The sequence below is a fragment of the Choloepus didactylus genome, chromosome 23 (genome assembly GCF_015220235.1).
Source record: "Choloepus didactylus isolate mChoDid1 chromosome 23, mChoDid1.pri, whole genome shotgun sequence".
NCBI lineage: Eukaryota > Metazoa > Chordata > Mammalia > Pilosa > Megalonychidae > Choloepus > Choloepus didactylus.
The window spans coordinates 11,828,993-11,842,192 of NC_051329.1; the positions used below are offsets into that span (position 1 = coordinate 11,828,993).

The window sequence follows — 13,200 nt, forward strand, 5'->3', positions numbered from 1 at the left end:
GTGAGGGAACATGCCAGGAGACTGATGGGGGTCTTTGGGCTGGGGGCACAGCTGCTCAGTCACAGTCCCCAGGACCCTCTGGGTCCTCCAGGCTGTTCTATTCCTGGTAACTCAATTAAGTCATCTTCCTGCTTTAATTAGGTCCTTCAATTGAAGAAATTCTACCCTCTTCTTTGGTGTCCAACATCCTGGCTCCTATTCTTTCCATCGGTGAGCTCTACCTGTCCTCTCCCCTGACCCTCGTGTTGCTGCCCAAGTCCAGGGGCTGCTGATCATACCTTGCTCAAGGCTGGCCACCTGGCTCAGTCCCCTCCCCATGCACACACACACACTCACGCCACAGGGATGTGCCGGCCGCGGCTGCACAGCTCCACCTCCTCGCCCGTCATGGTCAGGTAGGTGAATTTGCAGCAGGGCTTGTTGGGGCCATCGGGGCTCTCGGTGGCCAGGTGCTGGGAGGCGATCTCAGCGCACAGGACCTCCAGCTCCGTCTCGTCATTGATCTGGAGAGCACAGGGGCAGACTGAGGCTGCCTTTAGATGGGACCCTGCTCTCCAGCTGGGCCAGCATCAGGAACTGTTGGGTGGGGTCTACCACTGGCCATTATGGAGGAGCACACGACACGGGCCTGACCAACCAGGGTTTGCCATCTGTTCAAGGCTGGGCATGTGAGGCAGCCAGGCTCAAATTCCAGGCTTTTCCTATTACTGCTTGGAAGAAGCAGCCCTCTTCCACTGGTGTTGACAGAACTATAAGATGGTGCACCTTTTACTGCTGGGGGTCACCTTTGCCAGCATACTGCAAAAGACTGCCTGAAAACAATTCTTGATGACAGGATTTGAACATCTAGATCCAGCCTTGCTTAAAGCCAAACCTTATATCTTTACTTTTAGTTTGAAGAGCAAATAATTTGTTTGTTTGATTTTAATTTTCTTGCTTTAGCTGGTTTGAGCTGGGATTTCTGTCACTTGCCACCAAAAAGCCCTGACCTAATTCTACCTATAGAAAATGTCCAGGCTACTTCCCCCAGGCCTGACTAGGTCCTTGCTGCTACCCAGAGCCCTGGGAAGACTTCTCCGAGTAGTGACTGGCACCACTGCCATGGTGGATAACCTCCTTTGATCCTTTGGACAATCTACTGTCACTCCTATTTCTGCGGAGAACCCAAATGATCTCCAGGATCCCAGCTTTTCTGTTCCTTTGTGCTGGCTGCCTAAGGGGGACAACTGCAGCGAGCCTGGCAGTGCGGCCCCTCAGTGTCCCACCAAGTTTCCTGCCAGCTGACACCTCCATCAGTTGAGGTCCCTGTGGAGAGCAGCTTCTGCTGGATGTTAGACACAAAGTCTACTCCTGTGGGAGCAAGGGAAGTTGGTCTCAAGTGGGAAGGCTGGATGGCGGACTGGTGAGCTGTATGTTTTAGTTAATCTTCCAGGAAAGTAGGTAGAAAGCCAGGAACTGCGTGGACTGGACACCACAGAGCAATCTGACTTTGGGCATACTTCATACAACACTCATGAAAACGTCGAACTGCTGAGATCAACGAAATCTGTAAGTTTTTGCCGCCAGGGGACCCGCGCCCCTCCCTGCCAGGCTCAGTCCCGTGGGAGGAGGGGCTGTCAGCTCCGGGAAGGAGAAGGGAGAACTGCAGTGGCAGCCCTTATCAGAAACTCATTCTACTGATCCAAACTCCAACCATAGAAAGACTGAGACCAGACAACAGAGAATCTGAGAGCAGCCAGCCCAGCAGAGAGGAGACAGACACAGAAAAAAACAGCACGAAAAACTCCAAAATAAAAGCGGAGGATTTTTGGAGTTCTGGTGAACATAGAAAGGGGAAGGGCAGAGCTCAGGCCCTCAGGCTCATATGCAAATCCCGAAGAAAAGCTGATCTCTCTGCCCTGTGGAACTTTCCTTAATGGCCCTAATTGCTTTGTCTCTTAGCATTTCAATAACCCATTAGATCTGTGAGGAGGGCCCTTTTTTTTTAATCCTTTATTCTTTTTGTAAAACAATTACTCTAAGAAGCCCAATACAGAAAGCTTCAAAGACTTGCAATTTGGGCAGGTCAAGACAAGAGCAGAACTAAGAGAGCTCTGAGACAAAAGGCAATAATCCAGTGGCTGAGAAATTTCACTAAACACCACAACTTCCCAAGAAAACGGGGGTGTCCGCTCACAGCCATCATCCTGGTGGACAGGAAACACTCCTGCCCATCGCCAGCCCCATAGCTCAGAGCTGCCCCAGACAACCCAGTGTGACGGAAGTGCTTCAAATAACAGGCACACTCCACAAAACTGGGTGTGGACATTAGCCTTCCCTGCAACCTCAGCTGACTGTCCCAGAGTTGGGAAGGTAGAGCAGTGTGAATTAACAAAGCCCCATTCAGCCATCATTTCAGCAGACTGGGAGCCTCCCTACACAGCCCAGCAGCCCAGAACTGCCCTGGGGGGACGGCACTCACCTGTGACATAGCACAGTCATCCCTCAACAAAGGACCAGGGGGTGCACGGCCTGGAAGAGGGACCCACTTACAAGTCTCAGGAGCCATACGCCAATATCAAGGACTTGTGGGTCAGTGGCAGAGACAAACTGTGGCAGGACTGAACTGAAGGATTAGACTATTGCAGCAGCTTTAAAACTCCAGGATCAGCAGGGAGATTTGACTCCCTGACTGTCCAGAAACACGCCCCATATACAGGGCGGGCAACACCAACTACACACGCAAGCTTGGTACACCAATTGGACCCCACAAGACTCACTCCCCCACTCACCACAAAGGCTAAGCAGGGGAGAACTGGATTGTGGAGAACAGGTGGCTCGTGGACGCCACCCGCTGGTTAATTAGAGAAAGTGTACTCCACGAAGCTGTAGATCTGATAAATTAGAGATAAGGACTTCAATTGGTCTACACATCCTAAAAGAACCCTATCAAGTTCAGCAAATGCCAAGAGGCCAAAAACAACAGAAAATTATAAAGCATATGAAAAAACCAGACGATATGGATAACCCAAGCCCAAGCACCCAAATCAAAAGATCAGAAGAGACACAGCAACTGGAGCAGCTACTCAAAGAACTAAAGATGAACAATGAGACCATAGTACAGAATACAAAGGATATCAAGAAGACCTTAGAAGAGCATAAAGAAGACATTGCAAGACTAAATAAAAAAATAGATGATCTTATGGAAATTAAAGAAACTGTTGACCAAATTAAAAAGATTCTGGACACTCATAGTACAAGACTAGAGGAAGCTGAACAACGAATCAGTGACCTGGAAGATGACAGAATGGAAAATGAAAGCCTAAAAGAAAGGATGGGGAAAAAATTGAAAAAATCGAAACGGACCTCAGGGATATGATAGATAATATTAAACGTCCTAATATAAGACTCATTGGTGTTCCAGAAGGGGAAGAAAAGGGTAAAGGTCTAGGAAGAGTATTCAAAGAAATTGTTGGGGAAAACTTCCCAAATCTTCTAAACAACATAAATACACAAATCATAAATGCTCAGCGAACTCCAAATAGAATAAATCCAAATAAACCCACTCGGAGACATATTCTGATCACACTGTCAAACACGGAAGAGAAGGAGCAAGTTCTGAAAGCAGCAAGAGAAAAGCAATTCACCACATACAAAGGAAACAGCATAAGACTAAGTAGTGACTACTCAGCAGCCACTATGGAGGCAAGAAGGCAGTGGCACGATATATTTAAAATTCTGAGTGAGAAAAATTTCCAGCCAAGAATACTTTAACCAGCAAAGCTCTCCTTCAAATTTGAGGGAGAGCTTAAATTTTTCACAGACAAACAAATGCTGAGAGAATTTGCTAACAAGAGACCTGCCCTACTGGAGATACTCAAGGGAGCCCTACAGACAGAGAAACAAAGAAAGGACAGAGAGACATGGAGAAAGGTTCAGTACGAAAGAGATTCAGTATGGGTACAATAAAGGATATTAATAGAGAGAGGGAAAAATATATACGACAAACATAAACCAAAGGATAAGATGGCTGATTCAAGAAATGCCTTCACGGTTATAACATTGAATGTAAATGGATTAAACTCCCCAATTAAAAGATATAGATTCGCAGAATGGATCAAAAAAAATGAACCATCAATATGTTGCATACAAGAGACTCATCTTAGACACAGGGACACAAAGAAACTGAAAGTGAGAGGATGGAAAAAAATATATCATGCAAGCTACAGCCAAAAGAAAGCAGGTGTAGCAATATTAATCTCAGATAAAATAGACTTCAAATGCAGGGATGTTTTGAGAGACACAGAAGGCCACTACATACTAATAAAAGGGGCAATTCAACAAGAAGAAATAACAATCATAAATGTCTATGCACCCAATCCAGGTGCCACAAAATACATGAGAGAAACACTGGCAAAACTAAAGGAAGCAATTGATGTTTCCACAATAATTGTGGGAGACTTCAACACAGCACTCTCTCCCATAGATAGATCAACCAGACAGAGGACCAATAAGGAAATTGAAAACCTAAACAATCTGATAAATGAATTAGAGTTAACAGACATATACAGAACACTACATCCCAAATCACCAGGATACACATACTTTTCTAGTGCTCACGGAACTTTCTCCAGAACAGATCATATGCTGGGACATAAAATAAGCCTCAGTAAATTTAAAAAGATTGAAATTATTCAAAGCACATTCTCTGACCACAATGGAATACAATTAGAAGTCAATAACCATCAGAGACTTAGAAAATTCACAAATACCTGGAGGTTAAACAACACACTCCTAAACAATCAGTGGGTTAAAGAAGAAATAGCAAGAGAAATTGCTAAATATATAGAGACGAATGAAAATGAGAACACAACATACCAAAACCTATGGGATGCAGCAAAAGCAGTGCTGAGGGGGAAATTTACAGCACTAAACGCATATATTAAAAAGGAAGAAAGAGACAAAATCAAAGAACTAATGGATCAACTGAAGAAGCTAGAAAATGAACAGCAAACCAATCCTAAACCAAGTACAAGAAAAGAAATAACAAGGATTAAAGCAGAAATAAATGACATAGAGAACAAAAAAACAATAGAGAGGATAAATATCACCAAAAGTTGGTTCTTTGAGAAGATCAACAAGATTGACAAACCCCTAGCTAGACTGACAAAATCAAAAAGAGAGAAGACCCATATAAACAAAATAATGAATGAAAAAGGTGACATAACTGCAGATCCTGAAGAAATTAAAAAAATTATAAGAGGATACTATGAACAACTGTATGGCAACAAACTGGATAATGTAGAGGAAATGGACAATTTCCTGGAAACATATGAACAACCTAGACTGACCAGAGAAGAAATAGAAGACCTCAACCAACCCATCACAAGCAAAGAGATCCAATCAGTCATCAAAAATCTTCCCACAAATAAATGCCCAGGGCCAGATGGCTTCACAGGGGAATTCTACGAAACTTTCCAGAAAGAACGGACACCAGTCTTATTCAAACTCTTTCAAAACACTGAAGAAAATGGAACACTACCTAACTCATTTTATGAAGCTAACATCAATCTAATACCAAAACCAGGCAAAGATGCTACAAAAAAGGAAAACTACCGGCCAATCTCCCTAATGAATATAGATGCAAAAATCCTCAACAAAATACTTGCAAATCGAATCCAAAGACACATTAAAAAAAATCATACACCATGACCAAGTGGGGTTCATTCCAGGCATGCAAGGATGGTTCAACATAAGAAAATCAATCAATGTATTACAACACATTAAAAATTCAAAAGGGAAAAATCAAATGATCACCTCAATAGATGCTGAAAAAGCATTTGACAAAATCCAACATCCCTTTTTGATAAAAACACTTCAAAAGGTAGGAATTGAAGGAAACTTCCTCAATATGATAAAGAGCATATATGAAAAACCCACAGCCAGCATAGTACTCAATGGTGAGAGACTGAAAGCCTTCCCTCTAAGATCAGGAACAAGACAAGGATGCCCGCTGTCACCACTGTTATTCAACATTGTGCTGGAAGTGCTAGCCAGGGCAATCCGGCAAGACAAAGAAATAAAAGGCATCCAAATTGGAAAAGAAGAAGTAAAACTGTCATTGTTTGCAGATGATATGATCTTATATCTGGAAAACCCTGAGAAATCGACGATACAGCTACTAGAGCTAATAAACAAATTTAGCAAAGTAGCGGGATACAAGATTAACGCACATAAGTCAGTAATGTTTCTATAGGCTAGAAATGAACAAACTGAAGAGATACTCAAGAAAAAGATACCATTTTCAATAGCAACTAAAAAAATCAAGTACCTAGGAATAAACTTAACCAAAGATGTAAAAGACCTATACAAAGAAAACTACATAACTCTACTAAAAGAAATAGAAGGGGACCTTAAAAGATGGAAAAATATTCCATGTTCATGGTTAGGAAGGCTAAATGTCATTAAGATGTCAATTCTACCCAAACTCATCTACAGATTCAATGCAATCCCAATCAAAATTCCAACAACCTACTTTGCAGACTTGGAAAAGCTAGTTATCAAATTTATTTGGAAAGGGAAGATGCCTCGAATTGCTAAAGACACTCTAAAAAAGAAAAATGAAGTGGGAGGACTTACACTCCCTGACTTTGAAACTTATTATAAAGCCACAGTTGTCAAAACAGCATGGTACTGGCACAAAGATAGACATATAGATAAATGGAATCGAATTGAGAACTCAGAGATAGATCCTCAGATCTATGGCCGACTGATCTTTGATAAGGCCCCCAAAGTCACTGAACTGAGTCATAATGGTCTATTCAACAAATGGGGCTGGGAGAGTTGGATATCCATATCCAAAAGAATGAAAGAGGACCCCTACCTCACCCCCTACACAAAAATTAACTCAATATGGACGAAAGATCTCAATATAAAAGAAAGTACCATAAAACTCCTAGAAGATAATGTAGGAAAACATCTTCAAGACCTTGTATTAGGCGGCCACTTCCTAGACTTTACACCCAAAGCACAAGCAACAAAAGAGAAAATAGATAAATGGGAACTCCTCAAGCTTAGAAGTTTCTGCACCTCAAAGGAATTTCTCAAAAAGGTAAAGAGGCAGCCAACTCAATGGGAAAAAATTTTTGGAAATCATGTATCTGACAAAAGACTGATATCTTGCATATATAAAGAAATTCTACAACTCAATGACAATAGTACAGACAGCCCAATTGTAAAATGGGCAAAATATATGAAAAGACAGTTCTCTGAAGAGGAAATACAAATGGCCAAGAAACACATGAAAAAATGTTCAGCTTCACTAGCTATTAGAGAGATGCAAATTAAGACCACAATGAGATACCATCTAACACCGATTAGAATGGCTGCCATTAAACAAACAGGAAACTACAAATGCTGGAGGGGATGTGGCAAAACTGGAACTCTTATTCATTGTTGATGGGACTGTATAATGGTTCAGCCACTCTGGAAGTCGGTCTGGCAGTTCCTTAGAAAACTAGATATAGAGTTACCATTTGATCCAGCGATTGCACTTCTCGGTATATACCCGGAAGATCGGAAAGCAGTGACACGAACAGATATCTGCACGCCAATGTTCATAGCAGCATTATTCACAACTGCTAAGAGATGGAAACAACCCAAATGTCCTTCAACAGATGAGTGGATAAATAAAATGTGGTATATACACACGATGGAATACTACACGACAGTAAGAAGGAACGACCTCGTGAAACATATGACAACATGGATGAACCTTGAAGACATAATGCTGAGCGAAATAAGCCAGGCACAGAAAGAGAAATATCACATGCTACCACTAATGTGAACTTTGAAAAATGTAAAACGAATGGTTTATAATGTAGAATGTAGGGGAACTAGCAATAGAGAGCAATTAAGGAAGGGGGAACAGTAATCCAAGAAGAACAGATATGCTATTTAACATTCTGGGGATGCCCAGGAATGACTATGGTCTGTTAATTTTTGATGGATATAGTAGGAGCAAGTTCACAGAAATGTTGCTATATTATGTAACTTCCTTGGGGTAAAGTAGGAACAGGTTGGAAGTAAAGCAGTTATCTTAGGTTAGTTGTCTTTTTCTTACTCCCTTGTTATGGTCTCTTTGAAATGTTCTTTTATTGTATGTTTTTCTTTTTTGTTTTTTTTGTTTGTTTGTTTGTTTGTTTTTAATTTTTTTTTTCCATACGGTTGATTTAAAAAGGAAGAACAGGTTAAAACAAACAAACAAACAAACAAAAAAAAAACAGGAAAAAAATATGTAGTGCCCCCTTGAGGAGCCTGTGGAGAATGCAGGGGTATTCGCCTACCCCACCTCAGTGGTTGCTAACATGATCACAGACATAGGGGACTGGTGGTTTGATGGGTTGAGCCCTCTATCATAGGTTTTACCCTTGGGAAGACGGTTGCTGCAAAGGAGAGGCTAGGCCTCCCTATAATTGTGCCTAAGAGCCTCCTCCCGAATGCCTCTTTGTTGCTCAGATGTGGCCCTCTCTCTCTAGCTAAGCCAACTTGAAAGGTGAAATCACTGCCCTCCCCCCTACGTGGGATCAGACACCCAGGGGAGTGAATCTCCCTGGCAACGTGGAATATGACTCCCGGGGAGGAATGTAGAGCTGGCATCGTGGGACGGAGAACATCTTCTTGACCAAAAGGGGGATGTGAATGGAAATGAAATAAACTTCAGTGGCAGAGAGATTCCAAAAGAAGCCGAGAGGTCACTCTGGTGGGCACTCTTACGCACAATTTAGACAACCCTTTTTAGGTTCTAAAGAATTGGGGTAGCTGGTGGTGGATACCTGAAACTATCAAACTACAATCCAGAACCCATGAATCTCGAAGACAGCTGTATAAAAATGTAGCTTATGAGGAGTGACAATGGGATTGGGAAAACCATAAGGACCACACTCCACTTTGTCTAGTTTATGGATGGATGAGTAGAAAAATAGGGGAAGGAAACAAACAAACAAACAGACAAAGGTACCCAGTGTTCTTTTTTACTTCAATTGCTCTTTTTCACTTTAATTATTATTCTTATTATTTTTGTGTGTGTGCTAAGGAAGGAGTCAGGGATTGATTTAGGTGATGAATGTACAACTATGTAATGGTACTGTGAACAATCGAATGTACGATTTGTTTTGTATGACTGCGTGGTATGTGAATATATCTCAATAAAATGAAGATTAAAAAAAAAAAAAATTGGGAAGGCTGGATCAGAAGCCCCTTTCCACGCTCTGCCTGGGACACAGTCCCTAACCTGCGGAGAGCGTGTGGTGCTGAAAAAGCACAGGAATGAGAGGCGGACAGACCTGGTTTCCCATGGTGGCTGTGCTACCAGCTAGCTGTGGGGGCTTGGGCCAGTCACTGCCCCTCTCCAAGCCTCACCTTCCTACTGGCATTGTCAGAAAGACTGAACAAAATAAAGCCCCCCAACCCAGGGCCTTGCATAAATGGAGAGCAGTCCAGAAGTTCCCTGAAAACAGGAAGCACATCTTGCTCACTCCTGGGAGCCAAGCGCCTTGCCCAGAGCCTGGCAGGTGACCAGGCCTCCGTGATGCCTGCTGAAGGAATGAAGGGCCTGAGCTGCTCGCATGGGTCCAGCCAAGAGCCCGAGCCCTGACCACACTCACCTCCAGAAGAAGAGGGATGGGCAGAAACTTCTGTGGTCCCAGTTGCTCTGTGGGTCCCAAGTATGTACAAGAAGAGGAAGAAAGAACTCCATCCCAGGCTTCCCCTGGCCAAGCTCAGAGAAGCCCCAGGAGCTCACATCCTGTGTGCCTCCTGAGGCCTGGACAGAGCTCACAGAGAGGATACTAGATCTGCAATAGCAGTTCCCCCTCACCACCTCTGCTCAGTCACGAGGAACCTTTCACCCCCGTGTCCTTGGAGGCTGACACTAGAGTGGGGTGAGGGCCCAGCAGGAGCTGACCAAATGAACCCCAAGGTCTGCAGCTGTCAGCAGGGAGGAGAGACAAAGGCTTTGTTCCCATGAAACAAGCCTTCTAGGCAAAGAAGGCTTATACTTCCAGCATGCTTTGGGAGACCCCAATCAGCTCTCACCCCGAGAGCTCAGGTCCCCTGCAGTACGGAGGCCCAAGGGGAAAGAAGCTCAGATGCAACGGTAAGGGCCCCAGGAGCACTGCTCAGCCCCTGCTGCCCCCCAGAACAAACGTTTTGCACTCACACTCTCAAATTTGTTGACATAATTATAGGTGAGTATGTCTGCTTCCTGCAGGTCTAGGTCAGGGTCCAGGGGCTCACCCACCAACGTCTTCCAGAAGGAGGGCAGGAGGTCCAGGGGGAGAGGGACATCTGCTCGAATTGCAATTCCCAGCAACTGCCCCAGGAAATGCAGCAGCTGCTCCTCCCCATAGGTGATGGGGCTTGGGGTCAGGATGTACTTGCCCTGGAGATGGAGGCAGAGACAAGGTGACTGAGTGCTTGCCTCCCATCCTCCCAGGGAACATGGCCCAGGCCACCACACCCCGAAGTAGGAGAGAACCCTCCGGCAAGACATGACCCTGTCCCAGGGCTTGCCCGGCCAGTGTGGCAGCGTTGGCCTTCCAGAACAGGAAGTGCTGCTGATGAGGAGGGGCACCCAACACCCCAAGTCACTGCCCCTTGGGAATCCAAGTGCTGGGGCACGAGACTTCAGCTGCCCAGGCCTGCAGCATCTCACCTTATTCTTATTGACAGCAGAGCTGGGGCACAACAGGAGGAGGGACAGCGAGGAGCTCTGCAGTTCTTTACATACCTGCCACAGGAAGTGGCGGAAAGAGCCACCTGCAAGACAGATGGAGATGTGTGGGCAGGCCTGGCCACAGGTGGAGGTACCCAGGTAACCAAATCAGTCCTTCCCTATCTCAACTGCTGGGACTCAGGACGTCAACTCACTTGCCAACCTGACCATAGGTGTGATGGAATGGAAGGGAAATTTGCTTGACGGTGGGAAGACCCGAGGTCAAATCCTGTTCTGCCACTTACTAGCTGGCTGACATAACTTCCCTGAGCCAGCCTCAGTTACCTGATCTGTAAAATGGGGATAAGAATTGTACCTACCTTCCAGGGGTGGCTCAAGGGTGAAGTGAAATCAAAATGCAGAGCCCCTGCATGGACTCTCAGAGCTGCAGCTGCTGGCCCTTTGGGGGGCCTCCCTGCTGCACGCTTATGCTGATTTTTGGGCTGGGTGGAGCCCAACCTGAGCATCGATGAGAGCAGGGCCACATCTGTCCTACTCAGCACTGCTTCCCACATTGCCCAGGCGCTCAGTCGTTCAGTGAACGCATAAATGAATGGAAAAGGCTTGAATACATGAAAGGGCAAGAGGCCGCTTTATCAACCCTTGGGCTGCTGCCATTTATGATGGAGCCCTGTTTTCCAGGAAGAACGCCTCCTCTCTGCGGCAGGGTCTTCTCTGGCCTCCCTGTGTGTTCCCCTGTTGCTGCTGGGAGGTCAGGAAGCTCTGAGGATGGGTGTTTGAGTACTGCTTGGCCAGAGCCACGTGAAGGCCCAGCTGGGGATGAGGTCAGGGGGCAGAGGTCCAAGCAGAGAAACAAGGGATTCCTGGTTGCTGAAGCCTCTAAGGGCCCAGGGCCTGGGCATGGGAATCTTACAGACCTGAGTGTGAATCCCCCCAGCTCAGCCACTTTGTGAATGAACTGTGTGACCTTGGGGAGGTGATTTCACTTGTGGTGCTCCAGCTTTGCCATTTGGAAAATGGGACAATGTTGGTATTCTATGATATTTTGGTCCTATGAGGAGTATAGGATATTGGGCATGGCCCCACATGTGCTGAGTCCGGTGACTAGAAGCTTTTATCAGAGAAGCCCGAGGGGCCTGCCCAGCTGAGGCCATGGGGCTCGTTGCTCTGGGAGGTTCCTGCCAGCAAGAGTGTCCTAGAGAAACTGATTCAAGGGAAAATGGGAGATGGGGCTGGCTGGGTCCCCCTCATCCCTGACCCCAACAGCCTTGCCCTCCTAGTGCACCCAGCCAAGAGGCTCTGGATGTCTACTGTGCAGAGGGGAAGGCACTCCCTGACTGCCTGGGGCTGCCCATGACTGAGAGGGCACGAGGGAGCATGTCCTCAGTCATTATTCCTCATTGCTGCAGTGCAATGATAAAAGGTGTTAGTTCAATCAAGGGCTTCCCAACACCATCTCTCCTGGGGCACATATAAGCCTTCAGCCCAATCACCTCCTTAGCCAGGGGCTCTTCCCAGGAAAGAAGCTAAATCAGCACTGAGGGTATCTGCCTTGGTTCTAAGCAACTAGAGGGGTGACTGCAGGCACTGATCAGCCTGGGAGGGGCTGAGCTGAATTCCCAGACTAGCAGGGGGTGGGGGGCACCCAAGTCACACATGGGGTTGGGGCAAGTCCTTCGGGGCTGGGTTTGGGAAGTCTGGGACTGTACGGTCACTTGGGAGCGTTCCTGGCTTCTGCATAGCAGGGGGATGAGACATGGCTTTCACTCTTGCTAATGGAGGAGACTTGGGCATCTTAAGTTAAAATAATCCTTCCCAGGAAGAAAAATCAGCACTTTCTCAGCTTCTAAAAACAGCCTCCACCCCAAACTGGCTGGATCAAGGGATCTTGGGGAGCCTGGGGGAGGCTGCCGCTTACTGGTGCCATGGACCTCTTCCCCGGTGAAGCGGATGTTGAAGGCATAAGTGGGGTCACCACCACTAGCCAGTTTGACACAAAGCTGAGATGATGGCACTGAGGCCAGCTGCCTGGCAGCTTGGCAGAAGTAGGAGTTTTCAGAAGCTCTGATTTCCCCTGGAAAGAGAGAGAGGAGCTGATAAAAACCTTCCTGTGGCTGTCCTCCGCCTTTCTGACAAGTATGGACCCCTCTCCATGCCTAGCAGGCCCTTGCTCACTTTCCTGACCTCAGCCTGCTCTCATTCATCACCTTGCTCGCTCTGTGCCTTGGCTCCTACATTCCCTCTGCCTGGCACCCTGCCCCCACCCCCGAGTGCTTGGTCCTTCTCATCCTTCCCTCTGCCTCCCCGGGGAGGTCTTCCTGACCCTACTATCATCCTTCCCCCACCCCAAGTTCCTCTCATTCCCTCCCGCTGTGTCCTTCAGAACACCTGTCTGCTTGTTTACATGCTATGGCAGAGGCGCCGGTTACTTCCCCAATATCCATTCTCCCCTCTTTTTAGCAGGCACACATGGCTGGGCAGAATAA

The 13,200-nt window shown here is 46.1% G+C and overlaps 1 protein-coding gene across 5 annotated transcripts in view; it reads right to left on the reverse strand.

Annotated features, from left to right (window-relative positions):
- Nucleotides 1–13,200, reverse strand: part of HECTD4 (HECT domain E3 ubiquitin protein ligase 4) — a 220,630-nt gene that overhangs the window by 7,765 nt on the left and 199,665 nt on the right. For all 5 annotated transcript variants that reach the window (XM_037816632.1, XM_037816631.1, XM_037816630.1 and 2 more), the window contains 4 exons: nt 12,633–12,788; nt 10,694–10,797; nt 10,199–10,420; nt 337–503 (listed from right to left, as the gene is read on the reverse strand). In XM_037816632.1, coding sequence (XP_037672560.1) covers nt 337–503; nt 10,199–10,420; nt 10,694–10,797; nt 12,633–12,788 — 649 coding nt within the window. The remainder of the gene's footprint in view (nt 1–336; nt 504–10,198; nt 10,421–10,693; nt 10,798–12,632; nt 12,789–13,200) is intronic.